Genomic DNA, 22250 nt, shown 5'->3' with positions numbered 1-22250 from the left:
AATTTTATGAATAAATTTAAGTTCTGAATTTAAATTCCATGGGAAGTATGAATATTTATTCTAATTTATTGTAATTGATTTTATTATTTTTAATTATATAAACATATTAATTAAAATTGATATATTGTTCAATTTATTAAAATACAGATGTAATTTTCTAATTTCAAAAAAATACTTAGTATCTTATTTCTACATACGAAGTTCGATTTAGATCCGTTTGTATTCTTTTCTTTATACATGATAAATCAAACTGACGCTTTTTAAAGTTACGTTTAATTGTACGAACACCGTCGTTTTTTGCAAAGTTACAAGTATAACTCCTGAGACGTGTTGATGTAATTTATCTTGATGGTTAAGTTTTTGCCTCTAAGGGGTTGTCAAGGTAAAATTTGACTAATTGAGAGATTTATTTGTTAGACGAAGCAAACCTCAAGGGTGTCGGATGTAATTTCTTAAATTACAGGGGGTTTATGTGTAATTACACCAAACTTCAATAGAGAAAAGTGTAATAATCGCATTTCTAATGGTTGGGAGTATTTGTTTAATTAAACTTAATATTAGGGGTATCAATGCAATTTAATTATCCTTTATATTATAGTTGTGATATTTCAATTCCTTTCGTGATGGTTTTATTAAATTTGAATTGCGGTTATGATATTTTGAACTCTTCATGATTTTTTCCAAGATGAAAATTGAATAAATATTATTTATGGTATTTGATGAAATAAAATTTTGAAATATATTATTAAATAATAGTCCAAATAATTATAATATTCGCCATAATTATAATAAAAATTCATATTTCTTTAGGTGATATTTAACTAAAAGTCCACACTTATAAAAGGGAAAATAACAGAAATTTTATTTAAATATTTTAGTCTATCATGAATTAAGTACAGGAAAAATTAAAAAAAAAAATTGAGTGAAATAAAATAGTTTGTAGAATTAAAGAAAAAGAAAGAGTGGATCCAACACCTGGATCCGGCCCAAGTGTGAGTATTCGGGCCGAATGTATATGTTGTAAGTTTATGGGTATTATGCATGTTGAGCTAGCAGTTTGTCATTAAGAGGCAGTTTAATTAAATTTATTTATTTTTTTAAAAAATATATATTATAAACTCATACATCCCATAAAAAAATAGTTTAAGATTAATAATTTTTTTTTAGATTTATAAAATTATTTGTTCGTTTTTCTCGAACTATACTAACCAAGAAAAGCTTGTCAGATTTTTACAACAGCTTAAAATAAAGGCATAACTTATTGTTAAAAAAATTGACGAGAGGTTTTTTTCCGCTCAAACTTCTACTTTTTAATTATTTAAATTAAGCTTTTTTTGAGATAGAAGCTATCACCAACTTTCTACCGATTTATAAACTATTATATTATTTTTTTAAAATACTTTAACTTTTTTTTCATTCTTCACTTTTTCTTTTCAAATATTCTCAATTTTTACTGGAGAGAGCTCGTGATTCAAGTACACCTCACGAACAAAAAACTTTACGTCTTTTACTAATCTTTTCTCCAATTCCACCAAAAGTCCCCTTCATAAAATGGTAAAGAGGGTATTTCTGCTACTTTGTATATTTAATGGGGTGCGGATCAATGATGTCTTAAACTAGTGGTTAAAGTTAAGGCTGACGTCCCATAAATGAATTTGAGGTCATGAGTTCGAGTTTCATCGAACGTGTGTGTATGTTTTGATTGAGTTGTCACTATAAAGTTGTTCACTAGGTATAATTAGTGATACGAAAATTATATATAAAGTTGTCACTATGAACAATTAGTGATACATATATAATGATAATATAGTAACATTATATAATATTGCCACTAATGTTTGTGTTCTCACAATGAATACGTTATTACTTAATTGCAGTGATAACTTAATGCATGATTCTTTGTAACTAGTAATTATATTGTGATAATACCATAATTATTATTGCTTAATATTTTATCACATAATAATTTAGTTGTAGTGAATATAAATTTATCAATTTCGACACCAAAGAGAGGGTTGAAGATTATGAGATAGTGTTAAAATTTGAAGTATGGGGAACAGAATATATTCATGACAATAAATTAGCAAAGGAAAAACTAGGCTTTATTCGTCTAAAAACTCTAGTACTTTATTCATCTAAACTCTCAAGTACTAAAGTTACATAAATGTGAGACTATATATTGAACTCTAGTTGACAACAGATTCAACAAAAATTAAATACTGGAATACTAATAAAAAATAAATACTGAGAACAAAAAGATAAATACGATCAGAACTTGATGAATACAAGCAGAACTTTCAACAGATAGCTCGAGCTAAGTCTGATAAATTACAAACTTTTTTGCATCTTTAATGAAAGGTGCAGATGGCTTCAGAGTGGGGTTGGACAGAAAGACGTGTGTATACGGAGCTATTGGTGCAATCATTTGCTTTTATTGGAATACAATCTGATGCTTTGTCCATATTCTTTTCTACATTTTTCTTGATTTTAGGACAAATTTTCTTATCCGAGAAATTATTTTAAAAATGCAGAAAAAATAAAAAATTAAAAACTTGAGGTGTTTTGAAAAGGTTTAAAAACTTAATTGGCATCGTGGTGAGTAACCGCGGTGCCGCAATTTATATTTTGAAAAAAAAAACTTATGTCATCGCGGCGACACATTTTGTAAAAAAAAAAGCATATTAAAAAAAATATAATAAATAAAGTAATTTATTTTATATTTAAAAAATAAATTACTTTATTTATTATTAATTTATATAAGATAATAATTTATGCATTTATAAGATCACAAGAATTACTTGTATTGTTTTCTAAATTCTGAATTTGGCCTCGGGTTTCAATTAAAAGATTCCAATACTGTCCCAAACTTATCAGTATAGTTCATTGTATTTTTAAAAATTATATAAAAAAATATACATTATTACATTTGTATATTTCATTGTACTTTTCAAAATATAATAATAAATAAAGTAATTTATTTTATATTTTAAAAATAAATTATTTTATTTTAAAAAATACAAAGGGATAAATTTATATTTTAAATATAATAAAGTAATTTATTTTATTTAAAAAATAAATTATTTTAAATATAAAATAAATTACTTCATGAATTGTTGTATTTTAAAAAATAAATGAAAGTAAATTGCTAATTTTTTTTATAAGATAATAATTTATACATTTATAGTATCACAAGAATTACTTGTATTTTTTTTTTAATTTTGAATCTGGCCTCGGGTTTCAATCGAATGGTTCCAACACTATCGCAAACTTATCAATATGGTTCATTGTATTTTTTTATAATATAGGAGCCACCGCAGTGGCTCATTATAAAATATTTTATTTTTTACAAAATGTGTCACCGCGGTTAGTCACCACGGTGCCATTTAATTTTTTAAACCTTTTCAAAACACGTTAAATCTTTAATTTTTTATTTTTTTTTGCATTTTTAAAATAATTTCTCTTTCTTATCACCCTATCTCTTTGTTGCTCTATCTGTTTTGCTGCATTTTTATTACCAATTACTCTCTAGTCCACTCGAACATGGTTAAGATTGGCTTCGCTCTTGCTTCTAATATGCTGCTGTTAAAACTTTTACAAAGGTTATTCAACAAAATATCACATTTTGAATAACATTTAAAATGTGATATTGATCATTGAGAACGTGGTTTGTTACTTAACCATTCTAAACACTTCACATCCAACTCTTCGTTTCTTGCATTGCTCTATCAAACTTTGTATTTGTAGTTGCTTTGGTTGCAGTCCAAAATACTCTCTTAAAGGCTAATTCTATAAATCCAACTGTCTTTATTTTTTCGTTTTATGGTCTAACACAAAGCTTATTGTCCGCACCTGAAAACACATTTTGAAATACTAGCACTAGTCATTTTTGTTTGTCTAATATAAAGGTGTAGACATCATATCTTTCAATGCACAGGTCTTCTTTCAGATTCATTAAAACCACTCTTATGATTGTTGGATTCTGCACCCATCGTTGTATGGGCTAATGTAATTAATTATTTAGATCAATTAAAATTACTATCAGCAAGATTCCACCATATGAACCCTTCAAGTGGCATCAATTAACTACTATTATAGGTTTACATTCATTGAGAAATAATAACATCAAATATACACTTTAATAATCACAAACTATTAAAAAATTCGAAAAGCATATCCCCAACATCTGACATTGCATCCAAAATTTAAAAAATTAAAAAGTACCCCCAGAAGCATTACAACAACACAACACAAAGCACAAGACTTCAATAATAATAATAATAATAATAAAAAAAAAAAACTAGCAAGTCTATCGTGGTCCATTTTGCCATCAATCAAATACTTTGGCTGTAGCATTTTTCTCTCGATACAATGCCACAACACTTTGGTCTTTTTGTTCAAAGCAAAATCGAATAATAAAACTGATTAATTTAGGCAGAACGAATATAGGGCCAGAGGTTCAAAAGTGGCAATCGATCGAGGGGAGAAGAGACAGTAATTATTTTCTCCGCGATAAAAAATAAATAGCATTTTACATCACCTTGTTGTGCCTCTCAAGTGCAATTTTGGTTTGACTTAACGTCACATGTCAGTCACGTGAAACTTTCATTAGAAATCTAAGGTGGTGCATACCGTGCAAAATATCCCATTAATATGGTATCAGAATTACTGAAGTAGAAAAGTTTGATACCACGGCAACAAAGTGGTCTAAATTATGGTACCAAATATGCAATTTTCTCTTAATTTATATGTATGTTTGACACAAAAGCGTGGACGAAGATGGATAATAATAAATGGTCATGTGACTTAAATTGAATTCTCTGTTATACATTAAATTAATTGTATAATGATGAATAAGATTGGGGTCTCACAATAAAAAATAGACTAAAAATGCAATTTTAATCTTGTAATTTAGGGGGATGATATTTTTTGTTCTACACGAATTAATTGTAATTTAGCCTTGTAAATTCTGGCTATTTCATTGCAATATGATTTGCACATGACCTAATTAAATTATAATTTTAATCTTGTAACTTAAAGGGTGTTGGCAGTTTTAGTCCTGTAACCAAGCGGGATTGTCATTTTTGGTTTTAAACGAATTAATTTACAGGACTAAAAGTAAAATTTAATTGAGTCATGTACAAGTCACATAGAATTTTTCAGTCAAACTAGCAAAAAATAATTAATTGCCAAAATTATAAAGATATAGATCTATATTACGAAAATCAACTTGTATAGAATTAAACGTTTGCCACCACAAAATAACAATGGCAAATATTGTTTTGGCCATCACTAAAAGCATTATGTTGATTGATCGTGATTAAAATTTAAATTTTTGTAATAATTTTCTATGACAATGGTAGATATTCTTTATCGTAATTTTTGTATTATAATCATGTATGATGTAGGGAATAATCTATTTTTTAATTTTCTTAATATGAATTTGGCCAACCTCAACCAAACTAAAATTTTTCTACGAGCAAAATAAAGTACAAATATGGTAATTTATTTACTGGGTTAATATTTGAGTGTTTGGGAAAACAATTTGACATGTACCAAACGATTTAAAATATTTTTGCACCCGGAAGGAAAATTCTTATCTGCTGTTATTTCTTGAGCAATTAGTTAACTATTGCGTGGTGAAGAGTTCTGTGGATAATATAGTTATTTTTTGTAATTATTTTTTTTAGTGCGAAATATTTTACAATATTATACTGCTAAGTGTATCTGTTGAAATATTGTTATTAATCTATTATTGATTATATATTGTTAAAATTTTGTTAAAATTGAGGCTTAATTTCCACTAATCCCTCCCCTGGCCGGACCCATGAGGTCACGGGTATCTAATCGAGATTTGGCCTGGAAACCCTTGACTTTTTCGCTTTGTGAATGCTATGCTAAGTGCATTGAAAATGTTCCTTCATGGATGATGTTAGTTTTTGTGATTTTGCTTTGGTGGCGGGTTAATCTTTGTGGTTGCATGTATTTGAGATTTGTTGAGCCTAAGTGGCTGGAAGTGCCTAAATGGCTAGTTCAGGCTATGTGGCTGTTGGATTTAGCCTCGGCGCCTACGGGTTTACAGCGTTGATATCTGCTTGGTGGAAAAATGCCTTAGTGTTATTTGCTGTGTGCAAATATTATATATGCTTTGTGTTAATTGATGTGTAATACGTTGTGCTTAGTGCTTGCGATATTATCTTTCGAATCTTTGTGCTATCATTTTTAGTTTGCAAGTATAAATGGCCATGATGTATGCCAGATCAGTCCTTGGATTGGATTCCCTTTTGGGTCTTGGTCCAAGGAGGAATTGTTGGGAATTGGCCCAGGACCAATTTTTTATTGGTAGGCCCATGAAGCGCACCCGCCACCTGGATGGCCCAAGTATTAAATTTCTCTTTAACTTCATGTAATACTTATTCTCTCATCAATAGCTTTCCTATTCGATTTCAATCTACAATCAATTATACAATCACAATATCATTCATCTAACATCCGTGTAACACAATCATAATTGAACACATAATAGCAATTTCACAAATATAAAGATAATCCTAATAACAGTCAACATCCACGATCAAATATATAAACAATCCATGTATTATATCTATATAAGTATATATATAAATCCAATATTCAACATATTATATTCATATAAATATATATATATATATATATATAAACCCAACAATCAACATATTATATTTCATAATTTATATATAAACCAATTAGCTATACTTACCTCAAATTTCAAAACAATTCAGTTAACTCGAAAAGCTGCTCAGGCCTCCAGTTTATCGTCACGTCCTACAGTAAATCATAATATATATATTCAATACCTTGTAAATATCGTAAATCCTAAATAAGATATTATATAGTATTCGCATATTTTTCACCAATTTTTTTCTATTATATTGATATCGAAATTCAACCCTCCATTTCATTTTCTTTTAAATAACCCAATTTTGTACGCTTCTCAGGTATATATTTAATTTATCGACTAACTCATACGGATTCATTTTATCAAACCCCTAATATCTTTATAACTTTCGTTTTTAATAATATTTCTAACTTAAATTATTATAAAAATTAATATCATATTTCCTTAAATATTATTTTCTAATATTTTTATTAATTTCTATGCATTCATTGCTACCATATAATAGAAGTTTTGATTTGTGTAATATATATGTATATATATTAAGTTGGGTGAGGCGATGGCATGCAAGCCACTTGCCAATTTAACCCTTATATATTATTTTATTTATTGAATTATTTTTTATATTTATAATTATATTTTTTTAATTAATATAATTTACTTAAAATATTATAATAAGCTCCAATTTACTCCATTCAAATTTGAACTTATAATTTATTATAATAAAAATTTAATTTTTCTTAATAATTATCAACCAGTCTCTAAATTATTTATAAAATCCTATAGACGTCACAGGTTGGGATAGCAAAAATTGTACTTAATGGTGGAAAGCCAGTATTTATACATGTTAATTTAATTATATGATTCCACATATACCTTTGATATATTAAGTTGGGTGAGGCGATGGCATGCAAGCCACTTGCCAATTTAACCCTTATATATTATTTTATTTATTGAATTATTTTTTATATTTATAATTATATTTTTTTAATTAATATAATTTACTTAAAATATTATAATAAGCTCCAATTTACTCCATTCAAATTTGAACTTATAATTTATTATAATAAAAATTTAATTTTTCTTAATAATTATCAACCAGTCTCTAAATTATTTATAAAATCCTATAGACGTCACAGGTTGGGATAGCAAAAATTGTACTTAATGGTGGAAAGCCAGTATTTATACATTTTTATTTAATTGTACGATTCCACATATACCTTTGATATAAAACATTATTTATGATGGACAGTGGATCGTACATATCAGTATAAGACATTAATAGAAGTAGTCCCAGTAGACAAAGGCGAAGATCCTATCACACTACGTAAGGTCTCGTTGAATACTTTGGGTATTTAGAAATTTATACTTATAATTTATTTTTCTCTCTAACATTGTCTATATTTTTAATAAATCTCCATAATTTATTTTTTCTTTCTCAACATATCTTATATTTTAATCTGATGCAGTTTTAATAATTTCTATTCATCTTACGCAATATATTTTTTTTTACATATTCGTGAGAGTCGCGTGCAATAATAACTAGTTCTACCAAATGCTAAGCAAAGCAAACGCAAGCGCAGTAGAGCATCCGCTGTGGACTTTCATAACGTACAAACACTGATCGAATCATCACTAACCACGTGTCCCCCCTTTCCCTATAAAAGAGTAGTAAGCCCCCCTACCATGCGCACTGCGGTTCCAAAACCTGCCTACCTTCCTTCCTCCTCTTATTTCCATCATTTCATTTTCATCACCAAAAAAAAAAAAAAATCAAATAAAATAAAAATTATATATATATTCCTCCGAATTTCAATTTCTCCTGAAAATTCAAAAAAATAAAAAGGGAAGAAAATGGCAGATGATTCAACAGCGACCTTCATCGACATTGTCGTCGCGATTTTTGTGCCTCCTCTCGGTGTTTTCCTCAAGTTCGCCTGCGGGGTAATTTCTTTCCTTTTTTTTTTTAAAATAAATTTTATTCTAATTATTTCTCTTTTCATGTTTCTTTCTAATTTCTGGAAATGTGAGGGGTTTAATTTCCTGTTTTTCTAATTTTTTTGGAAAATAAAGGGTTAACTGTTGGTGCATGCAGAAATCTGTTTCAATTTTTGTTTTTCTTTTTTTATTTTGTGTTTTCGGTTTTGATGATTGATATTAGCGTTGTTGAATATTGTGGTACAGATTGAGTTCTGGATTTGCTTGTTGTTGACGTTCTTCGCTTACATCCCTGGAATTGTGTATGCTGTTTATGCCATCACCAAGTAGATATTCCTCTTTTTTTTATTTATGGTAAATTCTTTCATTTCTTTTTTTAGATTAATGACAGTTTTACTCATATTCTTCATTGTTACTTTGCCAGTGTGTGTGTGTTTGTGTGTGAATTATAATTAATTTGAGACTCAAAATAGTATGGATAGAATGGTTTGTTGATAATTAATGGCTCATTTTAAGCATATCCCTTTTGAGAAATAGTCATGAATTTTTGGTGAATCTTTAAATTTGAATTAGTTGTTATTTATAATTGTGATTATTAAATAGGGCAATTTACCCAAAGTGATACTGCAAATGAGCAGATTACCACTATGTTATAAAAAGATAGCAATTGATTCGTTTGCAATATCAAAGGGTTGCTTGCTTTTTTTCCTTAAATATACTACTGGTTCTAAAGTGGTTTTTAGTGCATTCTTTAAGAAAACTTCACCTCAGAGATTGGCTTTTGGACTTAGAGGGTGTCTGGCTAAATTTTTTAAAAATATTTTATAAGCTCCTACATCTTATAAAATATTTTATGAGCTTACAAGATATTATCTTATTTTTAAAAAAAAGATGTTAAGGCTTATAAAACGTGTAAACATCTTATAAGTTGTAAGAGTGTTGGTATAATAAGGTTTTTAATTGGTAAAATGATTATAATAGACATGATACTGTTAGAATCAAATAAGTTGTTATTTTTCCACATGTTTTGTTTAAAATATTTTTAAGATACTTTTATAAATAGTACACATTAGTTTAATTTTAAACAAAAATTTAATAGATAATCTTTTTAAAATAATAAAAAAATAATGGAATTATTACCTAAATTTTTGAATAAAAATAATATATATGTACATTCATGCTAGTCGAATATTAATATATGCATATAATTGATATTTCTTTGCTAATACAATGATTATTTCTGGTTATATAATTTATAATGTCTTGAATTTATATTTTTCAGTAAATATAATATTAAATACCAATTTTATTTGTATTTAACTATAATAATTTATTATTAAATAATAAATTATTTTTTTTAATATTAAAAAAATTAAATAGAGAAAAAGTTTTTAAATCCTAGAGAGAGTGTATGTGTATGAGAGAGAGAGTGAGGAGAGTGTGTGAGAGAAAGAGAGCGCGTTACTGGTACTATGGGGATATTTTTGCCTTGTAACATATTAAATTTATATAGCTGATAAGATCTTATAAAAAAAGTTAGGAAAGTTTATTTGAGATTTTATAAGCTCTTTAAAAAAAATTAACCAAACAAATATTAGAGTTTATAAACTCTCAAACATCTTATAAGATGTTTTGAGAAACTTATAAGTTTAGCCAAACACCCTCTCAAACTTTTGATTAATGAATGCTCTTATTTGCTGCTAATAAGATTTTAATCTTCCCAAAACATTTATTTTATTATGAGTGAAGTTTTTCTTATAAGTTTTTGATTAATGAATGCTCTTATAAGTTTTTCTTCTTAAACTTGTTTTCTTTTAAATTTTGGACAAATGATGGACACAAATTATAGATGTAATATATATATATATATACTAGCCGTGATGACACGTCCACCTTATATGCATATAATAAATAATTGTTATGCTTTAAAATATATTATAAATAAAAATAAAATATATAAATCAATACATCATATATAAATAAATAAATAAATAATAAATTAATTTAACAATATTATCGATATAAAAATATTTGGTAGCATTGTTTTATAAACTGACGTTTGTGAGTGAGATTTTCATATTAGTATAGATAGATAGGATACATATATAGATTAAAAGAAAATTTTGAGTAGAGGTGGTTGAAAATATATAAATATTTAAACAAATTTAAAATGTAGAACTTAAAAGTTTAGTAGTTTGGAATAAAAGTTTGTTATATATTATGGCTGAAAGACAATTTTTTAAAATTATTGGAAGAAAATTAAAAAAGAAAAAAATAAATGTAAAATTAAAGTGGCCTTCGCCACGTGTTGAGCACCCATGTGGACATCATCGATTGAGCCAAAAAGTACACAATACACTCACATTTATGGAATTTAAACTCACAACCTCATGATTATGGTGTGAGATCTCCATGGCATTATTTGAACGAGGTTTCATTGATAATGGATGATTTCTTAAGGTTATAAAAAAAACCTAGGTACTATTTGCAGCTAAGATGCGAAAAGACACATCTCCCATTTTTCATTTTTTATATAAATATAATTAAGGATAAATTATATCGACACATTTCAATGTTAGGTTTAATTGCATAAATATTTAATTTTTTTGGTAAAATTATACGTACATATATGAAGTTGTAATTATAAACTCACCATTGGAGTTAATTTAAATTATATTGACATCCTTTCAAGTTGTTTATTTGTTGGTTAGATACATCTATAATTCTATATTAAAAAATATATTCAAAGAAAATAAAATAAATAAACAACTAGTATAAAATTTTGAATTCAAAATTTTAATTTATTATGAGACCTGAATTTTACCATTCTGAACAAAGTTTTATTAAAAAAAGATATGTATATTCTAGCAATTAAAACACACTCGACGCATATGCATATTCTGAATTTTGTTATATTATTTAGTAAGGGAGTTATCTCTAAATTTGCCTAAGTTTAAATTTATTGATAAAGTTAATTGGATAAAATGGGTTAATTTATGATAAATTTGAACACACTTGAGGGTATTTTATTTTATGTATATTTTTGTCAACTAAAGTAGTTGTTTTAGGAATATCCCCTTAATTTTATTTTATTTTTCCCTTTTAGGTGAAGATGCAGGGAGGGTAGTAAAGTCTTTGCACATTTGGTGGTAGAAATGGTATGGTAGCCTAGTCCTTTTTGTAATTCTCCTTAGTGGGAGATTTTAGATTTTTTGTTTTGCTTTTGGCAATTAATGTTTTTTTCTCAGCAACTGAGTTTATATGTTTGGGTAATGGAGTGATCTATTTGGTAGACGAAAACAAATGTCCAAGGTATTAGGTGTAATTTTTCAGGCCATAGTGGATTTATGCATAATTATACTAAAACTCAGGGGAGAGTGGTGTTATGATACAACTCAAGTATTTTTTTTAGGAATAGTTACATCTACATCTCCTGACTACTACTCTTGCATACATAGACTTATTAAAAATATCAACATTATTTGTGCAAATCATCCATGTTCTTTGAAAAATTACGTCAATAATATTACACAATATTTTTTAATTATCATTATAGTTATAATGGTAATTTAATTTTAAATATTATTTATAATAAATAATATAATGTATTTAAATTAAACAATAATTTAGATTAGCTAATAATCATATAGTAGTTATAATTGATCAATATAGGCACAGCTTCATCAATGTCGTGAGCCGTTGAATGCTTATACAGTGAAAATCCCTCTTGTTTGAAATGGATATTGTAAATGATGTAATAATTAACATTAATGTATAAGAATAGTTTGGTTAGAAAAATATTATATTATCTTAAGTCAGTAATAAGTTAATAAAAAGTAAATATAGATTTTTATTCAATTTTTTTACAAATATGAGCAAATTTCATGATTTGTTGGGACGAAAACATACGTTTTCATTCAATTATTCTTCTTTTTTATTTTCTTTTTTGGGTTAGTTTTCACTCCAATCACCTTCATGAGCTATGATATGTTTTCAAAATCATTGATCGTTTATAAGAATACTTACAAATTACTCATCAACGCAATTCTTATAACAACAGAGGAAATCGAACTCATAACCATTTGATTGAGATCATCCATTCTTACCAACTGAGTTAACAAAGTTCAATGTGGATTGCGTATATAATTAAGTTCAACTAAATGCACAACTTTGAGAGTGATTGAGAGTGATCTGTCCTTATCGACTGAGCCAACAAAATTTCAATATAGGTTATGTATTTAAGTAAGTCAAACTAAATCATAGGTCTATAGTTTCTGATAGGTACCATTTTTATTTCTTATTAATCAATAAAATATTATTTCTTAATATTAATAAATAATATATTTTTAATAAAATTGTGCAATAAAGAAGGATACTACTACAAGCATGTTTTTTAATTTTTTTTCTTTAAACTATATAAATATAGTATTTTCTAAATAAGTATATATTCATGTGGCTTCAAGAAAAAGCACGACACATCTTTAATTTTTTGCAACTAGTAAATTATTGCTTTTTAGGGTAGTAAATTCTGTAAAATCAACTCGAACAGAATCAAACAGGGATTTTCATAAATAAAAAAGAGATAATACACTACTTTCTCTTGAAATTTGGTGTCATTACACATAAATCACACGTAGTTTACACTTATTATTCTTGATATTTGTTTGTATCCAACAAATAAATTCATCTATTAGTAAAATTCACGAAATTTATTGACATCAACAAAAATGTTTAATGAAAATCTATATATATTTTCAACTGATTTATTGCACTTCTAATAAATTTTTTCTAACCCAACTACGCTTACAAAGGTGAAAACGTAATTCCTCACATACATTAGCGTATAAAAATGTATAAAGCTAGTTTAGTTAAAAAAAAAAAAATTAATTTGAGTTGCGATAATTTTGTTATTTATCATTCAGATCTTTTATGTTGGCGTTAGCAGATTTTGTGAATTTTAATAATGGAGGGATCTATTTATTGGACGAAAAATATATGTTAGAGGCACTAAGTGTAATTTTCTAAATCACAAAAAAAATACGTGTAATTACACCAAATCTGACGTGTGATTGTCTTAATAAAAAATCTAGTGCAACTATTTATTAAAAGCCTTCATCATAACTATATTTGACATCACTACGACACACATAATTTGCTAAAACCCAGTAGACAAGACGTGATGGCAGTTCAAAATTCTATTACACGAAATAATATCTCATTATATTGAACCCGAATTAATTATTTTTAACCCGATCGATATTTGACCCATTAATTTAAATCCATATTGATCCTAATCCAATATCAGCCCAATCAATTTGGATCCGACCCGACCCACCTATTTGCCACCTAAAGGTAATAATCACAGTTGCATCCTTTTCAGTGGGAGTAACTGAATTCTGCTCCTAATCAGCCCATTCCACTCTACTTGGGCTTTATCCCCTGTCTGTCTTCGAAACTCAAGTTTTACAAAGGTAAATTACATTAGCACCCCTAAAAATTAGAATAAAATTGTAAATATTTTTTATATTTTTTAAAATTACAGCTACATTTCTCGAGGCTATAATTGGAATTACAATTATACTCTATTCAAATGCAAAACTTATACGAACACCACTTGAAAAATATTACACTAACACCCTTTAGGGGTATAGTTATAATTTTGTAAAACACATGAGGATGTTTATGTAATTTAGCATAACTTTAGGGGTGTTAATGTAATTTCTCGTCTTAAAAATTCAAAATTTCAGATGTTTTTATTAGAAAATGGGTCAGAAAGATAATCCATTCACCCATTTGAATTGAGAACAAACTCAAGGATATATGGACACGTATTTGGACTAGGTGTGTGCAACTCTCGATATTTATCGAATATAGAATCAAAAATTTAATTTTTACTGAAAATCAATTGAATGAAAATTTGATTTTTATTGAATGCCGGATCAAAAATTATGTTCGATATTTTGTTGTTTTTTCTTTTTAAATTTCGGTATTCGATTTTGTTTCTATTTTTTCGTACTGATTAATCCAATATCAAACTTAGAAAAATATATATTATATTATAAATATAATATACATAAATATGAAATATCTATATTTTAGCAAAAATTAATGACTTATGGTTAATAAATACTTAACTTACTATAATTACTGTAAATAATTTATACCTAACAAATTATAATTTTTTTTTATTAATTTGGTATAAATAAAATCAAATCAAAATAAATTTAGTTTTTACTTAATTGAACCAGTCGATATTCGATACATCATTTTGATTTACTGAGATTTCAATGAACCAAAACTTTTGGTTCAATTAGTGAAAATGAACACCCCTCGAGGCAACTCAGAGGACGTGAGTCAGGCCTGTTTGAACGTCCAGTGGTCAAACTCTTGGCTTTTTCAATATAGTTTCTTTGATCTGTTACTTGATTTTTTTTACCTCGCAACTTTCAATTTTCACAATCTACAATTAGGAAAATTAAATTTTTATTTAGTTCTTTATATTTATTTAAGTTTTATTTTTTTCTCGCTTTTATTACAACTTTTTTAATATTTTCTATTTTAAAATTATGTTTTAATCTTAAAGTATATATGTTTCTCTTTTGTTTTTACACTTTATTCTAAGGGTCCTTCCTTAAAAGACTAGTATAAATTTCTTGTTTTTGAAATGGTTAGTATTTTTTTTTTTTTTTTGGGTAAATGTAAGTTTCATTAATAAAACAAGATCAAGAATGGTTGATTAATATTTTTTTGTCTTTTTAGGATATTAGACTTATGATCAATTTATCTCATTTTACATACCAAAAAAAATTGAAATATTAATGTTGGTTTAGGTTTAAACTACTCTTGGATCTCTATTTCCTAGCTTGTCCCAGTTGGGCCCAACAGCATTGAAGTCGAGAAGATCCGCATGTTTTTCAATAGGGTAGGCTCAGGTCAATCCGACTTGACTTAAAGCCCGACACAGGTAGATCTTTAGGACAACTAGTACCATCCCTAAAGCACCCCATCTCCATTGCAGTGGTTTTGTTAGGGGCGACTTCCGCATTACTGACATGTATTGCTGATTTTATATTTATTTCTTTTGAATTAAAAAATTGTACCATATTGCGATACCAACGGACCTCATAAGATATATTGATTTAATTGATGGTGATTGATTATGCACGACTCCCTGTCCTTAATTGCTTTCAATAGAGTAGGTTCAGGTCGACCGGACCTAACTCAAAGCCCAAAATAGGTAGATCTTTGGACGGTGGACGACTAGTGCTATCCCTGAAGCACCCCATCTCCGTTGCAGTGGTTTAGCTAAGGACAATTTCTATATTTTTTATCTGTATTGGTGATTTTAATTTATTTTTTACGAATTTAAAAATTATATCAAATTACGAAATCAGTAGATCTCGTTAGATATATTGACTTAATTGATGGTGATTGACTATGCATGACCCACTCTCCTTAATTGCTTGTGAACACGAAATTTGGTGCAAGTTGATGGTTTGATCAAGTAAAGTGGACGGCTAAAGATTTCACCACCCACTCTCCTTTCATCCCATGATCATGGAAGCACACACAGGATTCCCCACCCAAAGCATCTCCTAGCCATTGATGGAAGGGACAAATATTAAAAACTTTAGGTGAATTGGGCCCACTAATTATTTGATACTTACCTGTAGCCGTCAGATCAGAATGAAAGTAGTGGACTGGTAAAAACATTATTTTACATAGTCAAGGAGGGAGGTTATCTTGTTGACTAGATTCTCCTCTTTACTTCACTTTCTAAAGGGATGTTTGTAAATAAAAAATTATTTTTGTGATAAGAAAATTTAGAGAGAAATTTATAATTCTAATTGTAGTTAAATTTGGTGAAATTAATAGCTAGGAAGAAATTTATAATTTTTTATTTAAAATGATGGAATGGTCCAACGATGATATCTTATTCGTAGATCGCAAGCTCGAGTCTCAGGGTGGGAGTTGCAGCACAAACTTGATTTCCCTTTGTAAGGAAATAAAAAATAACTTAGGTGGTTTAAAAGTAAAAATTGCAAATCACAAACACTCATTCTGATTTATTTTCAACAAAAAGCTGATAAGTACTTAAAATAAGGGTCTGGGTAAATTACATTGAAACCAACTGAGGCTAGCTGCCAAAATATACAAATGCTCCCTTCCTGTTACTTATAAAATTATGAATACATCTTTTGATGTTATAATTGTAATTACAACGGCAAAAAGCTTACACCATAAAGACCCCAACCGCTACAGTATCTCCAATTTAAAGTATAACTACTACTTAAAAGGGTGACCGCAGTCAACACTAGAAGAAATAGTCTTTCGTCGATAACCATGATTAAAAGTAAAAAAACGTGGCAAGTATTAATTAACCATGGTTACACAATGGCTATTGTTTCCGTAAGTGAGACCATAACATTAGCTACAACTAAAAACTATAGCAAATATTTTAGCTATAGATAAAATCATGACAAATATTAATTTATTGTAATCAAAACTTCATATCGATTTTATTTGACCGTTATAAATAGTGTTAATTTACTAAAATTTTTAAGGCATAACAATTAAAGTTTAGAAAATAAATCATTGTTTTATAGTACAAATAAATTCATTTTTAAATAATTGGATCTCATAATCTACTCTATGAAAGTGACAACTTATTTCAGTAAACTATCTCGGGCCTTAGAATTTGGAAGCAAAATATTCGTGGAGAGTACTTACAAGTGATTATTCCCCATATGGATAACACAAGAAATCTATTGGATTCTACCTATACCTACCCTCTTAACTTAGATTATAACTATATGTGTGAAAGAATCATGAGTTTGCAGTAGATTTTAATTCCAAATGATGTATAATTATTATTTATTACTGGGGCAATTAGGGTTTAGTCTAAGCAAGTTGAGAAGAACTTGTTCTTGTGCTCTTCAAAAGTTGTATAATTAATTAATAATAAGTATTGATCATGCATGCTACTCAATATATATGCAAGTAGTCAATGTATAATCGCCTTGTTTTGACGCTGACCCGTTCCTATATATATATATAATTCTACTGTGGTTTGAGCAGATTAATTAATTGATGTTTTCATAATTAGTTTATAAGTTTTGGGTTACATGCATTTTTGGTCCCGTAACAGTGTAACTTAGACCATTCGATATTTTCGTCCATTAATTTTTTAGAATAGTATTTTGATCTTATATCTTTTTAATTTTGCTAATTTTTTTGTTGGAGTTCACCTCCACTGGCGAGAGTGTGGACTTCGGTAACAAAAAAAATAATGAAATAACGAAGATTTAAAGGATGTAGAGCTGAAATGCAATATTAAAAAAGTAAAGACAAAATCCTGGAAACTACGAGCTAATAAGACTGTAGCTTTAATTTTAAAAGGTCATGTGAGATGCACATGCATTTTTCCTGCGGTAATAGTGAAATTCGGGTGGAAGAAAGACTGAAATTGTGCAAATTAAAAAGATTGAAGACCAATATGTTACTCTAGAAAAGTTGAGGATGAAAACGCCAAATGACTTAAGTTACGGGATCAAAAATGTATTTAAGTCTTTTTATGTTGTTTGAATGTCTCACATATGAGGCAGAATAATTTTTAAGTCCCATAAAACTCAAAATCTCGTCTTTCTAGTCCCAAAAAAAATATGATTTTGGCATTTTTAACTTCCAAGATTACAACGCCTTTTAGTCACAAAACATTCAATGCACGTGACTTTTTTGGATTAAAAATACATGATTATGAGTTTTATGGGACAAAAAGCGATACTTGTCAAAGTTGTGGTACCAAAACAAACTCTGTCTTTATTTTATGAGACTAAAAAAGCATTTTGCCCCTCATATATGTAACATGAAATCTCAATATTTTTTTTAAGTGGTAATTACATGATTGGATTAATATCTCAATAAATTGAACACGATATTTATTTAATCAATACATCAATTAGTTCTCATACAGTAAGACAAATTACCATTCGAGAAACTTGAAACCATGACCTGAAACTAACTTTTAACCATACTAAACTAAGACGTCATGAATTAATATCAATAAATTTAATTAGCTCAAATCAAACAAAAAATCAGAACTTGGGAAATCAGCAATATAAAAATTAAGTGACGTTTTCTTTAAATATTTTCACTAATTATATATATGTATTAAATAGAAAAAATTATAATTTACATCCCACAACTTATCCTCTTTATAATATTGATCTCATTATTTTAGTACTCACCAAATTTAGTCACATAAGTCAGAACAATTTGTAATTTTAGTCTCAATCACAAATTTTATTAAGTATTTAAAGGAAGGTGCACGTGATGTGTGCATGCGCGCTCCGTTAAAGAAACTGACCATTGATCTAATGAAGGGAGCACATGATGTGCACGTGCTCCTTTAAATATTTCATGAGATTGTGGTTGGGACTACAATTATGAGAATAAGTTTGGTGAGTTCAAAAACAATGAGATCAAAATCACAAGAAGAATAGATTGTGGGTCGTAAATTGCAACTTTTCCATATTAAGTAACAAGAACTAATGAAGTTCCGAAGTTTGAAGTGACAATTATAAGGGAAAAATATTTTTTTAGTCCGTTAAGTATGTCGAATTTTAGTTTTAGTCCTATAAGTATGCCCATTTTTATTAACTCCACTAACTTGCAAAATTGATTATATTTAGTCCATTTGAGGGTTTTCTACTTTTTTTTTCTGGCCAAAATTTTAAATTTACCCGAAACTTGCCAACGTGTAAATTAGTTGGTCCAATTTCCGGCCAATTAACCACGTGTCATGCCACATGGAGAGTACATGGCTTGCATATGTGGCTTGTATGCTGACTGGGTAGACCATTCTCTCTACAAAACTTAATTTATTTAAAAAATCCAAGAAAAATTAAAAAAAAAAATTGATTAGGGAAGAAAGGAGCTTATTACCTTGTAATTTTGACAGGAATGGAACCTCCTTCTTGGATTTTGATTAGTCCAAGAAGTCTGAACCATTACTTTCTTTCGACAGCAATAAAAAAGTGGTTCTTCCATGGAAGAAGACATTGGAGTCGAAAGATAAGGGAGAGAAATGGATTTGTGCAAACTTGGAGAGAAGAAAATATATTTTGTTGGTTAGGAAAAGTGTTTTGGAGGGAAAAGTCACCTTTCTTCCCTCCAAGATGACCAATTTGTCTTCCACCTCATGATTTTAGCCACATAGGATTATAAATCAACAAAAACGCATCTAGGTATCCAGCCATATCACTTTTCAAGCGCAAATTGTAAATCCAATCTATCGGAGGACTAAATGTAATAAATTTTGCAAGTTACTGGAGTTAATAAAAAATGGGCATACTTATAGGACTAAAACTAAAATTGGACATACTTAACGAACTTAAAAAATTTTTTCCCCCAATTATTTTATAAAAATTATCATTAGCAAGAATTATTGACATAAAAAGTCGCGCACAAAATTATCACTCAAGACAATTAGAGAAAAATTGCAATTTCAGTATTTAAGTATGGAGTTGGCCATTTTAATTTAGTACGAACTTATTTTGACAATTTTATTCTAAATTTTAAAAAAAATTGTATATCGAGAACAAAAATGAACGAGATTTGTCTTCGTAATTAATTATTAGGTAAATATTTGCAATATAACTTAACAAAAGACAAGTGGTTTTTATGAGAATTTAATCATAGAAACTTCGAAATTAAGTAAACCCTAGCTGTTATCAACCAGTTAAAAAGGACACAAAGTGAAAGGACAAGGAAAGTGGATTAAACACTAATTAAATATATAGTGATAATTATAGTGACATAGAGATTATACCATGGTTAGGATTGAGATATATATATATATATATATAGCTTTTGATCTTATTCCATTGCAGATTTGCAGTAATCATGTGATATCCTGAAATCTAATATTCAATTGGCTATCAACCAAACCCCTTTTCCTCTGCATTCAGAAAGCAAAACAATTCAAAGTTTAATTAATTTAATAAACAAATTAAGAGAATGATCATTAAAAGATATATATCATGGAAGAAATCATCATGTTTTGGAGATATTAATTAATTTAGGTTAATTTTGATGGATCACACGTGCATGCAATTTTAATCTCCAAAAAATTTTATTTAGATCAGGTTTGATCGAACCCAATCATTCACATAATAAGTGTGATGCACTTGTCATATGATTGATCATTCTTCTGTACACAAATTTGTCAAATCCGATCAAGGCCACAATTTTCTGGTTAGATGTATGTCTTATAAACTTAGTTTATCGACCGCTTTTTAATTTCTTCTTCTTCTTCTTCTTCTTGCCGGCATGAAAATTATAATTTTATAATACTTTATAAATAATAAAAGTCATTTCACAACGAGAATTTTAAAAGACGTATAAATTTTTACGTCTTGCAATTATTTAAATTTTCATATTTTCCGCACACATTCACACCTATCAAAATGATTTTCGATGGAGGTCCAAAAATATACGTGCGTGGTACTGACATTAAGATCAATAACAACAACCCATATATACACAACAGATATTTCTCCTCTTACTATTAAAATTACATAACCGAACCTTCCGTAATCAAATAAATATACATAAGTAGTAACAATTTTTGACAAAAACAACAAACATCTCGTCAAAGAACATGATATTATTTCCTTGTCGTGTAGCGGTCCAAAACCAAAACGATTGATTCGCAGCTGTCCAAAACTTTTTAGAATGAATGCTTATAATTTCCTGAACAAACCTGTAAGAATGAATCTTGGAACAAAAAGAAAAGCAGAAAAGATCACTCAGCTACCCAAATAATGCATAGTGGAATCGAAAGGGGCTTTGGGTGGGGGTTTAGTTCCAAGACAGACAGCATAGGAAAAGGTTGTAAGAGAGAAAAAGTGTTGATAATTTAGATGGACATCATTCAATTCAGACATATATATATGTATATTACAGCTGTACTTAGTACAAAAAGAGCACAAGAATTAAGTATCTTTTCTTAATATAAAAAGGGTGTACATGTAGAGGTCAGTTCCCATGTAAATTCAAGTTCTCTGTATCTTATGTTAAATGAGGTAAAATAGGTTTGGGTTAAGTGGGGTTGTGACCAAAGTGAGAATCCCCTATTTCTACTAATATTAGCATCTCTCCCTCTCTCTCCCTCTCTCTCTCTCTGTGTGAAAATTCTTTGTCCCTCTCTCTCTCTCTCTCTTGTGAAAATTCTTTGTCCTTTGATTAATATTCTTGGGCATTATGGGAGGGCAATATGTGATGGGGTTTGCTTTCTGCGAATGGTACGAAAACTTGTTATCCAAACTAGCACCCACCCACCCATAGTACATATGGCCACTAGCTATACATCTCGCTGCAAAAAAAAAAAATTAAATTTTTGTTATGCTATAAATGACCACAGCTAAAAAATCGTGGTAAATTATCAACCATTGTTAAATAAATTCATTTAGCCATAGCCAAAATATTTGTCATGATTTTGATCATGGTTAATATTTTGGCCATACTTACAGAAACAACGACCAAAAACCATGGATGATTTGTATATGCCATGGTTTTCTTCTTTCGCACTACAAAAAAAACAGGAATTTGTAACGACTTTTTTGGAACGGCCATAAATACACGGCTTTTATTACATATT

The 22250-nt window shown here is 28.3% G+C and overlaps 1 protein-coding gene across 1 annotated transcript; it reads left to right on the top strand.

Moving 5' to 3' along the window:
* Positions 8245 to 11968, top strand: LOC105172467 (hydrophobic protein RCI2A). The gene is made up of 3 exons (XM_011093909.2): positions 8245 to 8596; positions 8837 to 8944; positions 11697 to 11968. The coding sequence occupies exons 1-2, from the start codon at positions 8507 to 8509 to the stop codon at positions 8918 to 8920; spliced, it is 174 nt and encodes a 57-aa protein (XP_011092211.1). The 5' UTR covers positions 8245 to 8506; the 3' UTR covers positions 8921 to 8944; positions 11697 to 11968.

Source organism: Sesamum indicum, linkage group LG10 (assembly GCF_000512975.1).
Source record: "Sesamum indicum cultivar Zhongzhi No. 13 linkage group LG10, S_indicum_v1.0, whole genome shotgun sequence".
Lineage (NCBI taxonomy): Eukaryota > Viridiplantae > Streptophyta > Magnoliopsida > Lamiales > Pedaliaceae > Sesamum > Sesamum indicum.
Note: the sequence above shows the minus strand (reverse complement) of the source record. Positions and strands in the feature narration are given on the sequence as shown.

What these genes read in the sequence shown, in the direction of transcription:
- LOC105172467 (XM_011093909.2), top strand. Translation starts at nt 8,507, where the DNA reads ATGGCAGATGATTCAACAGCGACCTTCATCGACATTGTCGTCGCGATT. An exon ending in TCCTCAAGTTCGCCTGCGGG is followed by an intron (nt 8,597 to 8,836) that starts GTAATTTCTTTC and finishes ATTGTGGTACAG; the next exon opens with ATTGAGTTCTGGATTTGCTT.